Raw genomic sequence first — 24,952 nt, forward strand, 5'->3', positions numbered from 1 at the left:
TCTTTGTGAGAAAGCTAATCACATCACATCACAAAAGAGACAGTGGGACACAGAGTAATTTATGAGTGTGATGAATGAGAATGTGATTTGGGTTTTTATCAGTTGTCTGCCTTTAATGCTGTTTTCTGAAGCCACCCATGTAATCTGCATCTGAAGCAGGACAGCAGGAGCCACAGTATGGTCACACTCTACCGTCCCTCCTCTGAGTGTCAAGGCATAAAACACATACGAACCTCTGGTCTTCCCCAGATAATTGATGTGGCTCAGTGGTGGGATTGGAAGACGCCCACTGACCTTAAGATCTCCGGAGTTGTTGAGGGAAGGTGCTGCATGTAATTGGATATTAAAATTGGGGGAGAGAAGACAGTGGGTTAAGTAACTGGGCACATAGCTTTGGGCAGGATTTTGTATTTTTGCTATTTCCTTTTTTTTTTTTTTTTTTTTTTTAATTATCCAACAGGTGCTACTCTAATCCTTTGCCGTAACAAATGAAAACTGCTTAGCACAGGATTTTGCTGCAGTATTGAGGAGTGAAGAGGTACTGTAGGACATTTCTACTGGTGAGCATTTTTAAAATTGTTAACACAAGCTGTATTTACATTAATCATCATTTCCTTTATTTAGGTTCTCATTACTAGTTGATTGATTACATTTCTGTCATTTGCTTTTCCAAACTATCTTTGAAGCTTCACACAGATGACCAGTAACGTGTGTACATTAGTGAACCATTCTGTACAGGTCCCGTATATACACACACACAGTATTCTTTGGTTATTTATTGTCTTTATTGTGGCGTCTCTTCTTTTCTGTTTCATTCTTTGCTTGTTTGATATTTTCTATTTCTCAATTTGATCAAAATAATTTGCTCAAACACCAAAATAACCTTTTAATTTAGTTCTTTCATAATTTGTCAGTGCTGAAATTGCGAAATGGTTATTTTTGTCAGTCATTGATAGAATCCTGACTATGAGTGCAAATTATCCAGTGTTACCCAGGTCTCTCTTTATTACTTGTGTTTCGATTTAGTAATTTAAGAATTTAAAGAGAATGTACAAAATATGACAATACAGTTGTAAACGCGGGTCTCTGTCTGGTGTAACAAAGACAAAGTTAAAACTTTAACTGACAAGATATCAACATTTTGCAGAAAACAATAACACACAGCAAGTACACCTCAATAACAACAACTGCGGCGACTGTTCTTCTCAGGAACTAAATTGGAAACAAAACAACATAACAACATCCTGTTGGTTTATGTCAGTGATAACTCTGTGATCCATTAATAATAACCGTGTGGCTTCCAGTACAGAATGCTTTATTTACAGGTGTTGTGCTGATATAGTTTCTTACCAAAAAATTTAAGTAGCCTTTATTTAAAAATAAGCAAATAAATAAAATAAAAATAGAATAATGTGGAGCACATTAAGTAAGTGTGCTTCCTCCTTTGAATGAAATATTTCCTTGGCAGAGTTTGCAAATTCCATTTTCTCCTGCTTGGTAAAGAAATTCCACCCAGTGCTTTGCTTGGATGCCACTGTATTCACAAGATAGAATTTAGTGATGATCAGGAACTGCACTTCATTGTTAACCAAATAGACTCGCATCTCTCTTGCGTCTACCATCAAAACCAAGCTGGTTCAATTTTCGTTAGCTATTGTGACAGTCCATAACGTAATAGCGGTGCTGTACTACTACATTTGTTTTAAAACTGAATATAACAGCCATGTTAACAACACCACCACCATCTATTACCCTAATAAAACTGATTTAGGACCTGATAACTCACACACAAGCACCAAGGATCAGAGCAGTACAGTTACGCATACTGTTTAACCACTCTGGGGTAACCCCTAAACAGCCATATTATTAGCAATGCACAAACATGGAAACAAAAAACACTCTGAGGTTTATGACTCAATCAGCAGTTTATTATGTTGGTCAGGATAGCACAGCTGGTTGCAATACATGAGTAACTTTGCAGAGACATGTTTAGCAGTCATTTAAATCAACGTAGATAAACATTCCCGTTTCAAATACATATATACATCTGCAGCACACTATCAGCAATCCTTTCACAAAACAAGACAACTATTATGATTTTTTCACAACTTTAATGCCTTTTATACAAGCTTAAAATCATGCACGATTAAATTGCACATAAAAAACTGCTCTCTTTAGTTGATTAATCTGTTAATCGGAACAGCCGTGTGTGTGTGTGTGTGTGTGTGTGTGTGTGTGTGTATGTGTGTATATATATATATATATATATATATATATATATATATATATCTATATAATTAATTTTAATTATTTTAATTTTATTATTTTTGTATTCATTTAAAATTAACTGGAGGCTACATAATGTACAGTATCTCAGTGGGAATATAATGTAGGGGTGTGTGTGTTGTGTGACCGGGTGCTGCAGTAAGTGGAGGTTAAGAAGGGAGACAAGGTCAACATATGGAACTCTTAACCGCTTCGCTGTAGGAGCTGCTGCTTTGGCTCGCCTGTTAGCCTCAGTTTGGAAACCAGAAGGTTCTGAGTTCTCCTGTGCAAAATTGTGTTTTTTTAAAAAAAAAATTTATAAACCAATCATGAATTAGGGATACTGCAGCAGCATTGAAAGGGACAGCAATTTGTAAAGCATCTACTTGAGTTACTCTGGATATAGTCCGGGCTTCTAAAATTTAGCAGTCCATTTTCATGACGTAAGGAAAGAAGATGTACGCGTTCCTTGGATTAATCAGATTTGGGTTGGAGTTTGTAATTGAAAAAGATATCTGATTGTGTCCATTGAGACAGGAAGGCAACAATACCAAAGAATGTACAAGAATCATATTGCAGGAGAGGAGAAACCTACCCTGTTGTATGTTACCCTGCTGCATTAACATACAATTTCCATAAGGGTTGGAGTTTGTAATTGAGAACTACATGTTGCCCTGCTGTAATAAAATGCAATTTCCTTTGAGATTTCCACAAAGGTTCCCTGAACAGGATTGTTATAAATAGATGCCATGTTCAGTGTAAATTAATCCATACTAACAGATTTTGTGATCCGTCATTTGTGGAATCAGATTTACAGCCCTCCGTCATTCATGTATTAAACAGAAGCAGCACTTCAGCTCACATCCTCTTACATGCCAGATGTACAGATATGACTATTCTAACTGGCAGTGTTGTGCTAAAGAAAAAAAAACAGTGCCACTGTGTACTGCGCTGGCTCTGAATGTCTCGTGAAAAGGGTACAGAATACAACTGACCCTGCCTTGAAACAAGCTCTGCAATTGTAACATTTATACTGCAGACTCTGAAACGAAGCAATTTAGGTTCAGGAAGAATCAGTCAATTTAATGTTACAGGTATTAAACTAACTCGAAGATATTTCACTTTTTTTTCCTGGATAAAAGTAATAAATCTGAATTAAGGTTACACTGAATCAGCTGCATTCTTCTAAACTTAATTTCTATTTGAATGTCTGATTTTTATGTATTCTGGAATGCATAGGAAATAATGATATAAGCAGACACAAAACAGGGTCATATAACCCATATTATAAGACATCACTAACACTAAGAAATTAAAGAAGACATTTATATTATATAGCCTTACCCTTTAACCTATGTACAAAGAGATTCTGGTAATTTAATTGCTGGAATAAACTGGTATAACTAACTAAATGGGATAAGCCAGGGAATCGATTAGAATTTGTCCACATCTTTGTGCTATCTTGTTTCAAGAAATAATGTGATCTTCAGTACCGTCAATGTAGGTCACAGTGACTCTCTCCATATTTAAGGCAAAATATATAGAACCACTTGTCTGATGTACTGCACATGTAGTTCAAACATATTAACCTATATTTATTGTTGATCATATACATATTAGATACATGTACTGTTTTTCACTGGTTGGTTTTTAAGCACAAATCAGTTTGAAAAAAGGATACTTGTGGATCTACTGTAAGGGTCTAACTAGAATAAAAACCAATCCGCAATAATCTTTGAGTGCTTTGTTACACCAGAAGTGAGATTTTATGGAGTGAAAATCTGGTGCAGAGAGTTAATCATCCCTTGGTTTGAGTTGCTTTTCCAGCAGCACTAACATCCATTTTATTTAATTTTCTAGCTCTGTAACAATAACAACCCTGTGTAGTAATAAAAAAAAAAAAAAGAAAGCATAATCTGGCAAGGGAATTATTGTCTTGTTCTTATCCAAGCCGTTCATTATAGCACAAATGTAAAAAGGATATTTTTTACTGTACAACTTTGATGTTATATAAATCAGTTCAGACACGGTTCAGTCAAATTCTGTTGCACATGTCCTATAACTATGTATGAGGATATTGTGGATAACATATTTAGACTAATTCATAAGCTTTATCTTTTCTAGCTCTGCAGGCTGCAGAAGTGATGTTGAAGGCTTTCATAAGCTCCATTGGTACTGTAGTTTAAGCCTTTTAGCATGCCTTTAGTATATGGGAAATGAATGTGGCTAATTGTAATTCCTCTGCAGGTAAGCTGCTATTGGGAGAACTAAACTATATACAGTAAAATGTGTTAAAGAAAGACAAAAAAATAAAACTGGAGAATATCTGGTTAGAGAAAAAAACATTTTTAACAAAGAGCTGTAATATTCCATGACAACAGAGAATAGTGCATAACTGTGAGCCTGTGTTGAGATTATTAGCACTGCCCAGATATATGTGTGGGAAGCTGTTTTATTAAGTAATTGCTTTAAAGGACAGTGTGTTTCTAGAATGAGTAAGCCACATTTGGATACAATAATTTAATAGTTGAAGCCCCTGGTTTAGTTTTTTACTACTTTTTAGCTATAATATAGTACAGTGCAATTTACAGCCTTTAAAGTTGACTAAAATGAATTGTACAAAACCAATAAGAGGTTTACTGTAACAATTCCTACCAAAATAACACCTAGTGTTTGGCTGCTACTCATGCAGTCACATAAATAAAATGACAGTAGTTCTATCTATGATCTGTGAAAGGCATTTTATGCGTAATTCCTGAAGAGTAAGATTTCCTGAGAAAATACATGCACTGTGCCTGGTATTGTAACTAGGTCAGGGTCACCCGTTTGGTTTGTTGATGTAGGCATAGCATTTGTTATTTGCCATGATCTGTTCCTTTTGGTAGGGTGGATATTTTTGTAAATTCTCTGTAGAAGTTCAAGGGCATCTTACCAATTCAAGACATCTCTTGTAATATCTTTCAGTAAATAAAACTAGAAGAGGACCTTTTTTTTTTTAATGTGTATTCAGTGATGGAACATCCTGTAGCTGTCAACCCAGTCTGAGGATAATCCAACCGAAATGTGCAATACTTTGGTTAATCATTTTGACCAAATGCCAGTAATATTTAGATAGTGCATATTTTTGTTCTCCTTTTGTTCTGCACAGATGAGACAGCAGTGTACTTGTATAGCAGACAGCTACAGCTCTTATATAAGATTATTGCTTTTGCAGCAAAGGGGCTTGTTGAAAACCCTTGAAAAACAAGGGATTGTGGGATTATAGCTTCCATTTGGTATTAAAGGCAATCTGATCGTGAGTGAATTGTCTTGTTTTGGTGCTGCAAATAGGAGCGAGAGGCTGATTGGAGCTTTCACAGAAAATCTGGCGCACAATGAGCTGCCTGGTCTCTTTCTGGTTAATCAAACCACAAGAGTCGTACCAGCAGTTCATCACATTGATTTCTGGACAAAGAGCTGTCTGAGACTGTGCTGCCCTGTAAGTCCATCCTGTTTCTAGCTATGGTTTTGTTTCCTGAAGATGGATATGTAAATTATTTAACCAGTTCATCTCCCAAGGAAGTGTGTTCTTCGAGTGAAGGAGCAGATACCCCTGTAGGTGAGTTTGGTATATGCTGGAGTTGAAGAAAAAAGTATACAGAATTTCTTTGGAATTTACCTGTGTGGTAGTGCTTCCACCCCCCGAAAAAAGGATTAGATATATATATATATATATATATATATATATATATATATATATATATATATATATATATATATATATATATATATATATTAATCCTTTTGGTAGGGTGGATATTTTTGTGAATTCTCTGTAGAAGTTCAAGGGCATCTTACCAATTCAAGACATCTTTCGTAATATCTTTCAGAAAATAAAACTAAAAGAGGACCTTTTTTTTTTTTTATGTGTATTCAATGATGGAACATCCTGTGTGTGTGTGTGTATATGTAAAATCATATACCAGTATTTCTATGCTCAAATAATTGACCCATAGTAGCAGTATATTGCCTGTTTGTATATGTGTAACAAGCTATTCTGCTTCACACAATTAAAGCTGGATTCTCAGAATACTAGAGTATACTTTTTTTTACTGGACTTGTTGCATTTTGTAAGAAATGTGGTACTTGTGGACTTTCCTTATTTTAAATTCTTAACTTGATTGTAATTTAATGATCGAAGTATGTAACAGAAGCTTGGATATCTTGGACTTTGTGCTGCATGGCCCACATACAGTATTCACTTATGCGCTTGAGTAGATTTTACAATAAAGCAGTGACAACATTCACGTCCCTCTTTCAAGAAGTAACAAAGGTTTTCAGCATCGAGGATGCGTAATAAGACGAAATAAGTAGTTGTAACTGCCAGTGTTGTTCTGCTCTTCTGTTAGGGGTAGTGATGGCAGATACTGCAAGCTTGTAAAGTAAACACATACAGTGGCTTGCGAAAGTATTGACCCCCCCTTGGCATTTTTCCTATTTTGTTGCCTTACAACCTGGAATTAAAATGGATTTTTTGGGGGTTTGTATCATTTGATTTACACAACATGCCTACCACTTTGAAGATGCAAAATATTTTTTATTGTGAAACAAACAAGAAATAAAAACAGACAACTTGAGCGTGCATAAGTATTCACCCCCCCAAAGTCAATACTTTGTAGAGCCACCTTTTGCAGCAATTACAGCTGCAAGTCTCTTTGGGTATGTATCTATAAGCTTGGCACATCTAGCCTCTGGGATTTTTGCTCATTCTTCAAGGCAAAACTGCTCCAGCTCCTTCAAGTTGGATGGGTTCCGCTGGTGTACAGCAATCTTTAAGTCATACCACAGATTCTCAATTGGATTGAGGTCTGGGCTTTGACTAGGCCATTCCAAGACATTTAAATGTTTCCCCTTAAACCACTCGAGTGTTGCTTTAGCAATATGCTTAGGGTCATTGTCCTGCTGGAAGGTGAACCTCCGTCCCAGTCTCAAATCTCTGGAAGACTGAAACAGGTTTCCCTCAAGAATTTCCCTGTATTTAGCGCCATCCATCATTCCTTCAATTCTGACCAGTTTCCCAGTCCCTGCTGATGAAAAACATCCCCACAGCATGATGCTGCCACCACCATGCTTCACTGTGGGGATGGTGTTCTCGGGGTGATGAGAGGTGTTGGGTTTGCACCAGACATAGCGTTTTCCTTGATGGCCAAAAAGCTCAATTTTAGTCTCATCTGACCAGAGTACCTTCTTCCATATGTTTGGGGAGTCTCCCACATGCCTTTTGGCGAACACCAAACGTGTTTGCTTATTTTTTTCTTTAAGCAATGGCTTTTTTTCTGGCCACTCTTCCGTAAAGCCCAGCTCTGTGTAGTGTACGGCTTAAAGTGGTCCTATGGACAGATACTCCAATCTCCGCTGTGGAGCTTTGCAGCTTCTTCAGGGTTATCTTTGGTCTCTTTGTTGCCTCTCTGATTAATGCCCTCCTTGCCTGGTCAGTGAGTTTTGGTGGGCGGCCCTCTCTTGCCAGGTTTGTTGTGGTGCCATATTCTTTCCATTTTTTAATAATGGCTTTAATGGTGCTCCGTGGGATGTTCAAAGTTTCGGATATTTTTTTATAACCCAACCCTGATCTGTACTTCTCCACAACTTTGCCCCTGACCTGTTTGGAGAGCTCCTTGGTCTTCATGGTGCCGCTTGCTTGGTGGTGCCCCTTGCTTAGTGGTGTTGCAGACTCTGGGGCCTTTCAGAACAGGTGTATATATACTGAGATCATGTGACAGATCATGTGACACTTAGATTGCACACAGGTGGACTTTATTTAACTAAGTATGTGACTTCTGAAGGTAATTGGTTGCACCAGGTCTTATTTAGAGGCTTAATAGCAAAGGGGGTGAATACATATGCACGCACCACTTTTCCGTTATTTATTTTTTAGAATTTTTTGAAACAAGTTTTTTTTTTCATTTCACTTCACCAATTTGAACTATTTTTTGTGTATGTCTATCACATGAACCAAATACAAATCCATTTTAATTCCAGGTTGTAAGGCAACAAAACAGGAAAAATGCCAAGGGGGGTCAATACCTTCGCAAGCCACTGTATCATATGGATCGATCCTAAATGCAGTGGTTAAGATGCTGGCTGGTTGGTGTCCTGTTTCGTCTGCCATAGTGTCTTCAGATGCTTGCATTTGTGAAGTGTTTATTTTTTAATACATTTTGCACTGCTCAAAGATTGATGTTATGAAGGGTTAAATGTAATTCTGTATTTATCTATAACCTAAAGTTGTACTGTAATCAGTTATTCCATTCTGTGTTTCTATTTGTTGTCCTACTGAGAAGTAACAGTAACATTCTTTACATTGTAGTGAATTCTGTACAGGTACAGACTTTGTACCCACCAAATTATTATTGCCCTGCAACTCTGTATTTGCAACAGCCTGCATTTAACTTCAACATAAAAAACACTTGGTGGCATACTAGTAAACAACTTTACACTGCAAAAAATACATTCACATTTAATTAACTGCGTACAGCTTCAGATATGGATTTTAAAAACAACAATAAAGAAAAATCATAAGAAACACACTCATCTTCAAACTATATTTAAAAAAAAAAAAAAAAAAAACAAGTTAGTTTTTTTTTCTTCACAAGAATCTCGTACTTCAGGGATTAAGCCTGGGTGTTGTGTGATCTAGCTGCACAGTCTGAAGAGTCTGATGTTGACAGTGGTCAGATTACCTGTGTCAATTTTTAATTTTAATTTTATAGAATAGGCAGTTTGCCCATAGAGGAAAATAAATATGTACTGTATGTAAAACCAAAGTTTGAATTAATTATTTATGGTAGATCTCAATATTTGTTAAAATATATAGTAGGTGGGGTCCCTGAGTGGCTCATCCAGTTAAAGCACTGCCACTGGGAGTGCAGGGTGAGTTGCACAGCATGGACGACGTCAGTTCACATCTGGACTGTGGAAAGAGGCCGAACTTTAATGGGAACCCGAAAGAGGCGTCACATTGGCTCTGACACTCCCGGGGTGGGGGATGGGAAACCAGCAAGGATTGCTTCTTCTCACTGCACAACAGAGAACCCTGCTGGCCAGACAACAACACATTCACAGTGGATAAAAAGAAGGGCTGATCTCTGTTCTCCAGTATTCGTAACCCGCCCACCTCTTCTCTGGATTGCTGGGATTAAATGAGATTCTGGCTTTAGGCTTGTGAGCGCGGAGGGCGCTCACACACCCTCAGAAAGTCTGTGCTGTGTGGGGACTTGCTGTGGTGAGGAGAAAAAAAATAAACAAAAATTAGACCATTTAAATTGGGGGGGGGGGGGGGGGTTGAATCTGACTATATATATATATATATATATATATATATATATATATATATATATATATATATATATATATATATAACTATGAATATGAGTAGGTAGCAACTGTAATCTATAAAATAGCATTTGCAGATTAAATCTGAGAAACTAGTAATAAACAACCTATGCATATCCCCCATGTGGCAAGTCTGCAGTGACCCGTTGGAAAGGGTAGATGCAGAAATACACAATGCTTATCGTTTAGAGGTAGAACCAGAAATTCTTCTGTCCAAAGCTTCAGGTATATACTGTAAGAGAGGGCATAAATCTGTAATGCTGAAGCAGTCTATCATATTCTACTTTGAATGTAATACGCTCTTAGCAAACTGAGTATAGTACATAATATAAATGTTCCAGGTCACAGAGCAAGTGAAATGGAATTATGAGTGTGACGCTGCACTTACGGCATTACATCTAGTTTCACAAGAATAGGCGATAAAAGTTTTTGGTAGATCAGTGTAGTTATTTATTTTATTCTCTGTCAGTCATTTACTGTCTTAAAAAAATTACTGATTTCCACAAAGACTTGGTCTACTGTTCTTTGTACAGTCGGATAAACCAATCATTGTGTATTTTGAGGTAAGTAAATAGAACAGATGTAGATAGACTGACCTCAATGAAAGCAGAAAAGAAAAGCTGACAGATTGATGCTTGGACTGATGACAACATATGAGGAGGAAAAAACACTTAATCTGCTTTTGAGCCAAAAGATAACTCTGCTGTCTCAATGTTTTAGAATCTTGTGAACAGCAAGAACAAATTACTCTTGCTAGTATAGTACAAGACCTAGAATGGTTGTCTTGAAATACAGTTTTGAACAAGACCAGTGTTTTCTACATAAAGACCAAACCCGGGAATCAATAAAAAAAAAAAAAAAAAAAATGCAGGTGGGACACAAACACACACATGCACCGTCTTCATTAGTTTATTTACCAGGGCAGTTTGCCTCAGTTATACTTGTTCAGTACATTCCAAGGTTCATTCAAGTCAATGCAGTACTAACCTAAAATGCATCTTGAAATCAATTTAGTAAGCATCCTGCTTGTAAACCAGCTCTGCTCTTAGCACAGAGAAGATTGGCTTCACACTTATTTATATCAACTATTGCTATTCGTGCACCTGCAGTTTTATATATGGAACCAAGGTAGTATTAACACCAGCAGCAATTATTTGAAGCTCATGCAACATGAGAATTGTTTTTTCTCCTGTAGAAGATTCAGCAGGAGGGCTATGACTAGGAGAATGTGGTTTGAGTTAGGGGCCCCCCTCTGTCCTGATGGAGCCATCCTCGCCTAGAGGGGAGGCTTGAGCCTCAAAGTGGGGGGACGATGAAACGTCACCCTCCGTGGGTGAACACCTGTTGCAAAGCAGACATAAATGCCTAGGGCATCTCCACCAGACTGCCTCCTGAACCTCGCGAAGGCTACAGGAAATAGTGTCCAGGGCATGGGCGCACAATTCTATGGGCTGGCACAATGAGTGAATACATCTTTGTTTGTGATATGGGGGATGGTTTGTTATTGTTCATAAACCAAACATTTTTTTTTTTTTTTATTCAAATGCATGTGTGGTTTTTTTTCTTGACAGCAAACACCAGAGAAGGAAGCAAACATATTTTTAAAGTTATAGTCCTGTGCGCTGTTGCTATGGTACCATCAGGCTTAATTGGGCTTTTTTTATGCTAGTATTTCCATGTAAGGTGATAACCAAACAGAAAAAGTTTTAAAAGTAACACGATACATTATTTATTAAACATATTTTCAAGCTGCAGCACAATTGTTATTTTGTGCTTATGCCCGGAGATGAATAGAAATAGGGATACATTGGCAGGAAATGCTAGGAGACGCATGTTAATGTCTGTTTTGAACCCTGTCCTGGCTTGAGTCCATAGATAGGAGCGTTATCACTTGGTGGTTACTCCTATACCTCTAGGAAAGAAATTATGCAGTTATATCTTCAATGCATCTGTCGTGCTACACTCAGGTTCAATTGCCACAGTACCAATTCCCAACTCTGTCTTCAGTGAGGTCATAGTGGATGATTTTAACCCTTTCAAATCCTTGTTGAATAACACTAAATAAATAAGCTGTTCACAATATCGATGAAGGGTTAACTGAGGTTCCTTGGTAAGACAACCCTCCACCTGCAACAACAGAGATACCCTATTAATCCTCAACAACAGGTGCACTCTAATAGTCCTCAATGCAAGCTGTTCTAGTTGCAGCAGGAAACCAGCTTGCTGTCTGTGATGCTGACAAATGGGGGAGATGTTTAAGGAGGACAGAGATGTTTTGGACTCCTGTAGTGGATTGTTCGTGCACTGGGCTTGCAACGTATCCAGGCAACTTTTAAATAATCAAGAAAATCACAGAGACTCATTCAATTTTTAAGTTTTAACAAATCAGAGCAGTATTAGTACTAATGGACTGAGTGGTTGCAGGCCACTTTGGATCCCTGCTAATAGGTAATCTGGGTGTTTCCAGTGCCTTTACTGGTTTAACAGCATTAATACTTCAATACTTAGGCTAGCCATGCAAAAAGCTAAAATGCCCACTGATAAATCCTAAAACAGAATATATCACTCTCCAAAGCTAAAATATAATTCCTGTACCGTATAGCAATGCATCAATCTAGATGAGATATAAATTCAAAATTGTTCTTACCTTCCACTATATAGAAGTGTCTTTGTAGAGTACAATATCAAAACTTTTGAACTGATGTTATTTTTTCACAGAACCATGGAGTTTCTTAATACAGCATACTAATTAATAAAATACAAGTGTGTGTGTGTGTGTATATATATATATATATATATATATATATATATATATATATATATATATATATATATATATACATATACACACACACACACACACACACAGTGCCTGTAGAAAGTCTACACCCCCTTTCAAAATATTCACCTTTTGTTGCCTTCTAGCCTGGAATTATATAGTTTTTTTTTATTTATGTACACCTCCTACCCCACAACTTCCAAGTGAAAAAAATTATTCTAGAATTTGTAGAAAATTAATTTAAAAAAAAAAAAAACTAAAAACTAAAAAATCGCTTGGTTGGATAAGTGTCCACCCCACTTGTAATACCAATCCTAAATTAGCTCAGGTGTAACCAATCGCCTTCACACATCAAGTGACCTCCACCTGTGTTAAATTGTAGTGATTCACATGATTTCAGGATAAATTCGGCAGTTCCTGTAGGTTCCCTCTACTGGTGTATTTCAAAGCAAAGACTCAACCATGAACACCAAGGCGCTTTCAAAAGAACTCCGGGACAAAGTTGTTGAAAGGCACAGATCAGGGGATGGGTATAAAAAACCAAATCAAAGGCTTTGAATATCCCTTGAAGACGATTTATTAAGAAGTGGAAGGTGTATGGCACCACCAAGACCCTGCCTAGATCAGGCCGTCTCTCTAAACTGGACCGAGCAAGAAGGAGACTGATTAAAGAGGCTACCAAGAGGCCAATGGCAACTTTGCAAGAGCTACAGGCTTTTAAGGGCAAGACTGGTTGAAGTGTGCATGTGACAACAATACCCTAAGCACTCCACAAATCTGGCCTGTATAGTAGTGTGGCAAGAAAGAAGCCATTACTCAAGAAAGCCCACCTTGAATCCTGTTTTGAAATATGCAAAAAACACTTGGTAGATTCTGTAGCCATGTGGCAAAAAGTTTTTGTGGTCTGTCGAAAGTAAAATGGAACATTTTGGCCTAAATGCAAAGCATTATGTTTGGTGCAAACCCAACACAGCGCATCACCCAAAGAGCTCCATCCCTACTGTGAAGCATGGTGTTGGCAGCATCATGTTATGAGGATGTTTCTCATCGGCAGGGACTGGGGCATTTGTCAGGATAGAAGGGAAAATGAGTGAAGCAAAGTCCTTGAGGAAAACCTGCTGCCTTCAGCAAGAAAGCTGAAACAGTGACAGAAGTTCACCTTTCAGCATGACAACCAAAGCTACATTGGAGTGGCTAAGGAACAAAAAGGTAAATGTCCTTGAGTGGCCCAGTCAGAGCACCGACCTAATCCAATCGAAAATGTGAAGATTGATGTCTATCGGCGCTCCCCAAGGAACTTGACAGAGCTTGAACAGTTTTGTAAAGAAACATGGTCAAATATTGCCAAATCTTGGTGTGCAAAGTTGGTAGAGACTTATCCCAACAGACTCACAGCTGTAATCGTTGCCAAAGGTGCTTCCACCAAATATACAGTACTGTCAAAAAGTATTTGCCCCCTGTCTGATTTTCTGCATTTTTGCATATATTTGACACTGAATGTTATCAGATCTCCAACCAAAATCTAATATTAGATAAAAGGGACCCTGAGTGAACAAATAACACAAAATTTTGATACTTATTTATTTATTAAAGAAAGTTGTGCAACACCCAATGCCCCCGTGTGAAAAAGTAATCGCCCCCTTAGACTCAATAACTGGTTACGCCACCTTTAGCATCAATAACTTCAAACGCTTCCTGTAGTTATTGATCAGTCTCCCACAGCGCCGTGGAGGTATTTTGGCCTACTCCTTCATGCAGAACTGCTTCAACTCAGTGACATCGATTTTCAAGCATAAACTGCTAGTTTCAGGTCCCGCCACAACATATCAGTGGGGTTTATGTCTGGACTTTGACTAGGCCATTCCAAAACTTTAAATTTCTTGTTCTTCAACCATTCTGATGTAGTCTTGCTTGTGTATTTGGGTTCAATGTCTTTCTGCATGACCCAGCTGCACTTCAGCTTCAGCTCACTGATGGATGGCCTGACATTCTCCTGTATAATTCTCTGATACAGAGTAGAATTCATGATTTCTTCAATGATGGGAAATGATGGCAAAGCATCACCAAATCATGACACTGCCACCACCATGCTTGACTGTTGGTATGAGGTTCTTAGTGTGAAATGCAGTGTTTTGTTTTCACCAGCTATCACGGGGCCCATGTTAGCCAAAAAGTTCCACTTTTGACTCATCTGTCCATAGAACATTGTTCCAGGACTCTTGAGGATCATCCAGGTGCTTTTTGGCAAACTTGAGACGAGCATTCATGTTCTTCTTAGTGAGCAGTGGTTTCCGCCTTGCTACTCTGCCATGAATCCCATTTTTGCCCAGTGCCTTTCTGATGATGGAGTCATGAACACTGACCTTAGCCAAGACGAGAGAGGCCTGCAGATCCCTGGATGTTGTTCTAGTGTTCTTTGTGACTTCCTGGACGATTTTACGCCTTGCTTTTGGAGAGATTTTGGCAGGATGGCCACTCCTGGGAAGATTCACTACTGTCCCAAACTTTCCATTTGGACCATATGGCTCTGACTGGTTTGGTGTAGAGCCCCAGAACTTAGAAATGGCTTTGTAACCATTTCCGGACTGATAGGCATGAACAACTTTTTTTTCTGAGGTATTCAATAATTTCTTTTGATTGTGGCATGATGTGCCTCTAGAGCCTGTGTGCTGACCAAAGTTAGTCAGATTTATATTGGACAGGGCTGGCCCAAATCAGGTCTGATTGTTAACCAAAGTATTCAAACAGATAACCCTAGTTATCCCTTTAATTGGGTTGTGTTCACTAGGGGGCAATAACTTTTTCACATCTGAAGACTGCATGTTTGATTACCTTGCACACCAAACAAATGAAAGAAGCATCAGACTTTGGTGTCATTTTTTTTCTCTCTGACTCCCTCTATATACTACTACAACCCACAAAAAGATCTGACCAAATTCAGTGTGAAAAATTAGCAAAAATGCAGCAAATCAGACAGGGGGCAAATACTTTTTCACGGCGCTGTGTGTGTGTAATATATATATATATATATATATATATATATATATATATATATATATATATATATATATATATATATATATATATATATATATTATATATATACTATTCAAAGGCTGAAATCACTCGCAGTAATTTTCCCCTCAGTAATGTTCGGTCTTATGAATACATGCTCGCCTCTTTCATGAGTTGTTCCAAAGTAAAAATTACTTATGTCCTTTCATTCAGGTCTTGATAGGAACAGTGATTAAAAATGAAAAGCCTTCAAGTGCATTCAGTTCTTGTAGGGCTTTGAAATACTTGATTTGTAATTTATTTGCCATATTTGTAAGTTACCATGTTCATTAACTCAGCAGTAAATATGTAGGCAATATGTAGCAAACACTTTACTGTAGCGGGACAATCCTGACATTCACCCTGTAACAAAAAAAAGCTGCAGCTCTCAGTTGCAAGTCATTGAGCTCTATATGATGGACAGTACTGCAGACCCGACTTGCTATTGGGCTGATGGTGCTGCATACTATTTTGGCAGAAGTCTTTGCATGCAAGAATGCACGAATGACTGATGGTTCACAAGAAACTGTACATTATTTGGCCCATATACGTTTATAATGTAATTAACTGGAATATTGGGCTCTGGTAATGAGGCTTTATTTTAAGACAACAGTTTTATGATTTATAGAACTTTATTTTGTATTTATTTTTGTAAACAGCCCATCAGTTGAAGCTCTGAGAACAGAGAGCAAAATTTATTAATAGAGCAATGTCATTACCTGTCTTTAACAGCAATGCAGCAGGTGCTGGATAACCTGAATGAGCTGCCCACGACCACGGGGGCGAAGGAAATAGACCTTATTTTTCTCAGAGGCATAATGGAAAGCCCTATCGTCAGATCTCTTGCCAAGGTAATGTTTTAGAACTGCGATTCTGTATTAATATGACGGCTTGTATTTTTAATATCGGTGTCCGACATTCAGTAAAATAAAAAATAAAAAAGCACATATATAAAATAAACATATTGCCCAACACATAGTGCCAAGGGTAGGACCATATCCAGACCCACTGATTGATTCCATAAAAACTGCCAGATAAGCTAACCTAATTTCCTTGCTGCATTGATAAAGCAAACAATGCTCTTGATGTTTACAAGTTAGAATGTAGTTTTAATTAATATTTTGTGGAAACGATTGTGAACTAATTAAGCTATAGTGCCCGCCGATGATGGCTCTACTATGTGATAGTTGACCTCGACGGGAGTTATGAAAATCAAGGTCAACTATCACATGGTAGAGCCATCATTGAGAGGGCACTATCACTATATCCCTGGATGTTGTTCTATTTTTTTACCATTGTTTTCTTTAAAAAAAAAAAACAAAAACAAACAAAAAAAACACCTTAAAACCTAGATTTACCTTGAACTTGTACTAATTCGTTGGGTACCTTTCCGCTGAGTAAAGCCATTATAAGAAAATAGTTTTTTTTTTTAAATAAAGAACAAGGATGACATACATATAAAGAGAAAAACTATTAGTTTTTATTTAGTAAATCAATTTTTATTTTGTATTAACTTGTTACGGATAACTTGATCAGGACATTGCCTGAGGAATGAAGGGAGCGATTATTGAACAGTCTGTGTACGATGGAGTCTGAACTTACAATACAATCTCTCATTAAATAACACTCTAAAATACCTCCTAACTCACCATGTTTCTACTGTCTGCCAAAGCCTTTCTCTCCTGTGTGTGTGTATATATATATATGGAGCAATATTACTGAACTGTCTTCGCCTCGCTTTGTTGTTGTTGAAAGATGCTGTGTTTGTGCTCCAGTCGAGCTGACAGTCTGTGATTGGCTCTCGGCAGTTGCAGGTACAAGGTTGCTTTCGTAGGTGCAAAGTATTGATTGGCTGGTTTTGGTGGATAATAAAATGAATTTGGACCAATTATGTCTTTGAGTATTTACTGACCAGCAGATGTGAACTACGCTTAAAAATACAGCAAGTCAAAATGAAAAAGCGAGCCCTTGCACGGATTGATTTAAATTTGATTCACAGTTGGTGCTGAGACGTTCCAGCATGTACCGTCTATTAGAGCAGATTGGCTGACGGTACTGAATTGTTTTCTAATTCACAGTAATGTGTTTTGTCACATTTTCGCTTTCACTGCTGTGGAAAGACCAACATATATCAAAAGTTAGGAATACCATTAATCAGGAAATATAGGGTGTAAATTGTACATTCTGTTATCCTGAAGACAGAAGCGATTAATTCGATAACACAACATTGCTGTCTAGTCTATATACTGTTGGGCAGTCCAGTCGGGAATGGTGGTCAGCTTGTCATCCAGAAGGCCTTCCTTAATTTGCTCGTCTGCTGTCTGAGCAACACATGTGCCCTCTGACTGTGTCCTTGGCATGTTCTAGTCATGCTGTTGAGCTTGTGCAGCTGCAGTGCACTGCTGTCCCACAAGATAGGCAGCACCTGGTCCAACGGAACACTGCTCAATGGAGGGAGGGAGAGAATGGTTATCCAGTGCCTGTTACAGCACAGCTCCTGTATAGGGTGACTGGACAGGGATGTGGCCACAGTAAACAAACAATTAACTTGTGACTTGTTCAGAATTGTGAAATGTGAACAATGGGTCATCGATGCGTACATTGTAATACAACTAGACTAGATGTTGCTGTGTTTCTCTCTCTGAATATCTCCAAAACAACTTTAAGCCTAACCTACTGTCATTACATAGATGAGTAAATGTTACAGAGAAAGAAAAATAGACATCACATTATTTCTGAATGTATTTACTGAGAGTAACTAACTCTGGGCTATTAATAATGGAAACAAGCATTGAAGGAAGTAGAATGTGCAGAGGTCATCCATTTGTAATTACATTTTGTATAGTCTGTGTATTGCACACACTGGCGAACACGAACACAACCAACATAACCAATTGGTTTCAGATGGTAAATAGTAGCAGATCATCTACCCATCATAAATCAAATAATGAAACTTTTTATCTGCTCATTATATCCCCAAGGCAGTATTAGGACTCGGATGTATTAGGGATGATGCACTTACAATGACATTCTTATTATTAATACAGGATTAAAAGATTAGATTTCATGAATGAATTGACTTTTCAAAGTTGCTCATCTGTGTAAATAAAATGCATTTAAATTTACCATAACATGTGAAATTAAACTTGATTTCTTCCTCAAAAGCTTAATAAGGAAAAGGATGGTCTCTAACAGTACGGGTCTGTTGTTCTTGTTGTTGCTTTTCCTGATTAGATTCTTTAGAATACATTAAATATATATAATCATTATAATTATAAGCAAATAAAGGTAGGTTATTAGAAAATGAATGACAGATCTCTCGGCAGCCATTCCAGTTCCTGTTACCCTGTGATAAAACAATACTGTATAGTCTGGATAAACAGATATCACAGAGTCAGGTCACAGGTACTTAACAGGTTTTTTCATCATAAAAAAACAGAACAAAAAAAAAAACTGGACCTTAAAACAATTAATGACCAAAGGACATGTCCTATAACAACTATAACTAGAGGACGGAGGATGCATACGTTTAAACAAGTCTCCCTCGCTACTAGTGTAAAAACAGGCTTGCCTCAGATTTTATGAAGACTACATTTTATCCACCTTGTAGTTTATTGTTTAAATAATCTTAATACCAAGGAATTATGCCTTTCCTATGTTTTCCATTGTGGGATAATTGTAGGCAAACTGAACACTGCATAGAGAACTGAGGCCCGAAAGCCTTGATGTATTTAAGACAGTTTCTACTATAAGATAAATTGACATAAAATATATATATATATAATATATATATATCTATATATATATATATATATATATATATATATATATATATATATATATATATATATATATATATATGTACAGTACTGTGCAAAAGTTTTAGGCAGGTGTGAAAAAATGCTGTAAAGTAAGAATGCTTTCAAAAATAGACATGTTAATAGTTTATATTTATCAATTAACAAAATGCAAAGTGATTGAACAGAAGAAAAATCTACATCCAGTCAATATTTGGTGTGACCACCCTTTGCCTTCAAAACAGCATCAATTCTTCTAGGTACACTTGCACACAGTTTTTGAAGGAACTCGGCAGGTAGGTTGGCCCAAACATCTTGGAGAACTAACCACAGTTGTTCTGTGGATTTAGGCAGCCTCAGTTGCTTGTCTCTCTTCATGTAATCCCAGACAGACTTGATGATGTTGAGATCAGGGCTCAGTGGGGGCCATACCATCACTTCTAGGACTCCTTGTTCTTCTTTACGCTGAAGATAGTTCTTAATGACTTTCGTTGTATGTTTGGGGTCGTTGTCATGCTGCAGAATAAATCTGGGGCCAATGAGATGCCTCCCTGATGGTATTGCATGATGGATAAGTATCTGCCTGTACTTCTCAGCATTGAGGAGACCATTAATTCTGACCAAATCCCCAACTCTATTTGCAGAAATGCAGCCCCAAACTTGCAAGGAACCTCCACCATGCTTCACTGTTGCCTGCAAACACTCATTCGTGTACCGGTCTCCAGCCCTTCGGCAAACAAGCTGCCTTCTGCTACAGTCAAATATTTCAAATTTTGACTCATCAGTCCAGAGCACCTGCTGCCATTTTTCTGCACCCTAGTTCCTGTGTTTTCATGCATAGTTGAGTTGCAAGGCCTTGTTTCCATGTCAGAGGTGTAGTTTTTTGGCCGCAAGTCTTCCATGAAGGCCACTTCTGACCAGACTTCTCCAGACAGTAGATGGGTGTACCAGGGTCCCACTGTTTTCTGCCAATTCTGAGCTGATGGCATTGCTGGACATCTTCCGATTGCGAAGGGAAGTAAGCATGATGTGTCTTTCATCTGCTGCAGTAAGATTCCTTGGTCGACCACTGCATCTATGGTCCTCAACGTTGCCCGTTTCTTTGTGCTTCTTCAAAAGAGCTTGGACAGCACATCTGGAAACCCCTGTCTGCCTTGAAATTTCTGCCTGGGAGAGACCTTGCTGATGCAGTATAACTACCTTGTGTCTTGTTGCTGTGCTCAGTCTTGCCATGGTGTATGACTTTTGATAGTAAACTGTCTTCAGCAACCTCACCTTGTTAGCTGAGTTTTATTCTTCCTACACAGCTGTTTCTGTTTCAGTTAATGATTGTGTTTCAACCTACATATTGAATTGATGATCATTAGCACCTGTTTGGTATAATTGTTTAATCATACACCTGACTATATACCTACAAAATCTCTGACTTTGTGCAAGTATACCTAGAAGAATTGATGCTGTTTTGAAGGCAAAGGGTGGTTACAGCAAATATGGATTTGATGTAGATTTTTCTTCTGTTCACTCACTTTGCATTTAGTTAACTGATAAATATAATCTACTAACATGTCTATTTTTGAAAGCATTCTTACTTTACAGCATTTTTCACACCTGCCTAAAACGTTTGCACAGTACTGTGTGTGTGTGTGTATATATCTATCTGTCTATCTATCTATCTATCTATCTATCTATCTATCTATCTATATATATATCTATATATATATATATATATATATATATATATATATATATATATATATATATAGCTAAAGCTGTCATGTCATATTTTATTTCCATGTTATTTGCCTGTACGAGTCAACGAGAAGCAGTATTTCTGTGGTCTTGACATTTTTTAATTGTGTAGGCGGGGAAGATAAAAGAAACTCCATTCAGTAGCCTGCTAGCATTGTCTCTTCTTTCATTTACTGAGCTGTACTTAGAATAAAAGCTCTCCTGCATTCCTTGTGCAGCACATAGTGTTTGACGGTTGTTACTCCTAAAGGCTCACGAAAGGCTAGAAGATGTCAAACTGGAGGCGGTTCGTGACAATGTCATGGAGCTTGTGACTGAAATTCTGGATGACATAATTCCTTTAACAAGTAAAGACGACAGCGCTACAGAGCTGGCACGCATCCTGAAAGACCCCCACTTTCAGGTATGATTGTTTTTGCATTATTTCAATCCCACTGTCTTTTTAATGTAACAGGGTTACGAGTGTGACGTTCCCTGTTGTAAATGTGTTTTGTAGTGCCCTGGGAATCATCCACCCGATATGTCAGTCAATAATAACGGCTTCTGATGGGTATTCAAAATGCAAAGCGGATCATTGTTGACATATTAAAGCTTGTTCTGCAGCCAGTGCTTATTTTGTGGAAAACTTTGCACTGGGAGGTTACGCATCTCAACCAGTTCTTAAAACAGTCATCGGCACTGTTTTTTGCTGTATTTTATTTTATTTTGTGATTCACCCACTATACAGTGCACTTTACAAACAGGGGAGATGCATGTACTCTAAAAACAATTATTTATTTATTTATTTTAAGATTCAGTGATGTGTTTCTGTTCTTAGTTTCATTTTTCTAATTTTGTAATTAATAACTTTTATGTTTCAGTCACTTTTGGAAGCCCATGACATGGTTGCATCAAAATGTTATGAAGCACCTCCTTCTAATTCTGAAATAAATAATGATGTGGCAGCTAACAACCAACAAGTAATACCAGCTGATTCTGTGCGAATGATCGGCATTCGGAAAAAAGCAGGAGAGCCACTGGTAAGTTTTAACATTTTTCACAGAATTATTGTATTTGCAACAGTTAGTATATAGAGGAATGTACAGAGTGGAACTGTCCTTTAGTCCACGGTATATGTAATGGTATACTGTGGCAAAGTGGTGCTTGTATACAGGTGGAGGAGTTATGCAGTGTGTGAAAGAAGCAGACAGAGATAATTATAATCTAGTTTGGAAACGTTTTTATTTTGTAATTCCAGGTCTGGTGACAAAACAATAATTCCTCGGCAGTACAAACCAGTGTGTACAGCACAGGGTATATAATAGAAGAACAGACCAAATAATAAACAATATCCGTCCCACAATAATACCTACACGGTCACCAGTCCTGGGTGCGTGCAGTATTGCTCGTGGTGGGTAATACAGGTTTATATTTGTGACAAAGGTGCAGTGTTGTCCGGATTAGTGTTGGCCCTTGGCGACAACTCTGGAACTGTGTTAACATTATGGTAACATGCAAGACAAGACAATTACAAACAAGCAAACCACAACACTCACGATTTCAGAAATTGTATTTACTTTTACTGTCCTTCTCGGTTCTTACTCACTACAAACCAATACGAAGGAACAGATTACGATTCTCCGCCCCCCTTTTATGCTGTCATGCATGACCCTTTGGTAAACGAGTGTAATTGCCTCTCCAATCTGCGGCTGCCACGTTGTTTCCCTTCCAGGTCAATGCTTACTTGCAGTGGAGTTGCCGCCCTCCAGACTGGCCAACTTCCCAACCCGGGGAGAGAACTGTTAGACCAGCCCGTCCAAATAACTCTGTTCTCACTGCTTAGCACCCTCACAGGTCAGGAGGGAAATCTACAACCAAGAATGTGTTTCTGTCACATGTACATTCAAATATGCATTTTTATATTTGACTTTTGCTGACAAATTACATTGTATCTCGGAAGTGAGTAAGCAAATGCAAAAAGTTACATGTATTCCGAAGAACGGTAGTTCCTCACGACAAGTTACCAGCGAGAACTGCAAAGGATAGTTTACATGTTTTCAGGGTATTGGTGCAGCAACAGTAAATCAGCCAAAAGCACCATTTCACTTTTAATTTGTAGTTCCCAACACTCTTGAGGTGGAATGCAGAAAAAAAAGTCAATACCTAGTAAGAGAAATAAAGTAAGGTAAAAATGTCCTTTTTCTCCGTTTTTTTTGCAGACCCCAGGCACTTTGATCCACACATTTGTATATTGCAGGACATCCAAGTTTCTTGACAATGAACTTGTTTTGTCAACATAGAAATATACTAGGGAATGCACTTATTGTGACATCTATATCATTTATACTTCATCTTGCAAGTGTGTGGTGTTACTGTCAGTGCTACATGATTAGTTGAGACAAGCAGTATTTTGAAAGATGAAGTCAGCCAGTTGAGAATTCTCGGGACTTTGTTATTTTTTACATTTTGGAGATTTTTTTTTGAGTCGTCATCATCATCATCACGATCTTGATCTCTGAAACATTTTGGTTTCCTTTGTGTAACGCTCATTGTGTATCTTCCTCTTGATATGGGTTGATGAGAGTACAGCTATTTGTGGTTCCCACTGGTCAAAAAGGAATGTTAATTTCTGAGAATTAGCTATGCTGAAGGATAGCCTATTTGGTAAAAGTAAAACAGAAATAAATACATTAATAAATATTGAAATGAATGAATACATAAATCCAATACATACATATTTATTTATTTCTTTATCTTGATATTTATTTATTTTTCACTATCAGATATAAACACTGCCATTTTACTGTATGAAACAAAAATAGATACCCCACAGTTCTTGTTCAATTGTATATTAGTGAAGATTTTTGTACATAAAGGTCATCATGCTTTCATATATTTTTAATTTGAAATTTAAAAATATATTGTAGCGACCCTGACAATTGCTTTGTTACAGGACTTGATGTCTGTTCAGTTTGTCTCGTGTGTCTTTTATGTTACATGTATTGTAAGGGGAAGTTAGCATGTGAAGGGGGAGCGAGTGAATGAGTGGGGAGAATGTGTGTTGCTGTTTTCGGGGGTTGCAGAGCATGGATGTGACTGGTTGATGAGTTGGACAGTGAGGGAAAATGACAGAAGGTTATATAAGGCCGTGTATGAGCCTGGGGACTGGAGACAGTCCAGAGCTGAACTTGAATAAGAAACTGTGGCTGCGACTGAGTGAGCGTGTGAGCTGTGACCGGAGAGAATATGCAGTGAAAGTGCCAAGACTAAAACATAGGGTTATTATTTTGGTGCAGTGAATTCTGACCCCTGTCAGAAATTCTGTGTAGTTTCAAATAAAGCAAACATTTTGAAAATTCAACACCGTCTCCCTAAACCTGAAAACATTACATTATTTTAAATTTAATGGATCAAGCTTATTATGATAGTTTGCAAAATCAGATGAAAGCTTTCAATACAGTTGGAATAATACATAATCATTATTTACAAAATCTCTTGTTACTTGTTAAAACCTGTAACTTTACTGCTGTACTACTTTAAAATGTTGTGAAATGGAAGTACACACTTTGGTGTGAAAGCCAGGGCATCTGCACTGCAAGCTGCATTAGAAGCATGTCTTGGGTTCGATTCCCACACACTTTTATATTGCAGACTTTAAAAAAAATTAAATATATTTGTGTAACAAACAGATTTTTTATGTGAAAAATAATTAATTGATATGAATGACAGTTTCATAGAACATACATATGTTTGCACACATAACTTTAACGTGTGTGTGTGTGTATATAATTTGCAGGATTTAAACCCTAATTAGGCGTACTTTCACTCCAACTAAATAACCGCTACGCTACACAGATCCAGATCTTAACCCTTTCACCAGACTAGGCTACTATTATTTACATTTACCCTATCCAAATGGCAATACATTGGCTCAATATAGGTTGAAAAATGTTGCTAA

General features: G+C 37.6%; 1 protein-coding gene across 5 annotated transcripts in view; it reads left to right on the forward strand.

Moving 5' to 3' along the window:
- The window catches only part of LOC121313615 (MAGUK p55 subfamily member 6-like), a 46,989-nt gene that overhangs the window by 14,855 nt on the left and 7,182 nt on the right, over positions 1-24,952 (forward strand). For 2 of the 5 annotated variants that reach the window (XM_041246339.1, XM_041246338.1), the window contains exons 3-6: positions 461-560; positions 16,202-16,320; positions 21,266-21,418; positions 21,876-22,034. In XM_041246339.1, the coding sequence (XP_041102273.1) occupies positions 16,204-16,320; positions 21,266-21,418; positions 21,876-22,034 (429 nt within the window). In that variant the 5' untranslated portion in view covers positions 461-560; positions 16,202-16,203. The remainder of the gene's footprint in view (positions 1-460; positions 561-16,201; positions 16,321-21,265; positions 21,419-21,875; positions 22,035-24,952) is intronic. The other 3 variants (XM_041246336.1, XM_041246337.1, XM_041246340.1) reach the window with 2 other exon arrangements.

The sequence above is a fragment of the Polyodon spathula genome, chromosome 3 (genome assembly GCF_017654505.1).
Source record: "Polyodon spathula isolate WHYD16114869_AA chromosome 3, ASM1765450v1, whole genome shotgun sequence".
Lineage (NCBI taxonomy): Eukaryota > Metazoa > Chordata > Actinopteri > Acipenseriformes > Polyodontidae > Polyodon > Polyodon spathula.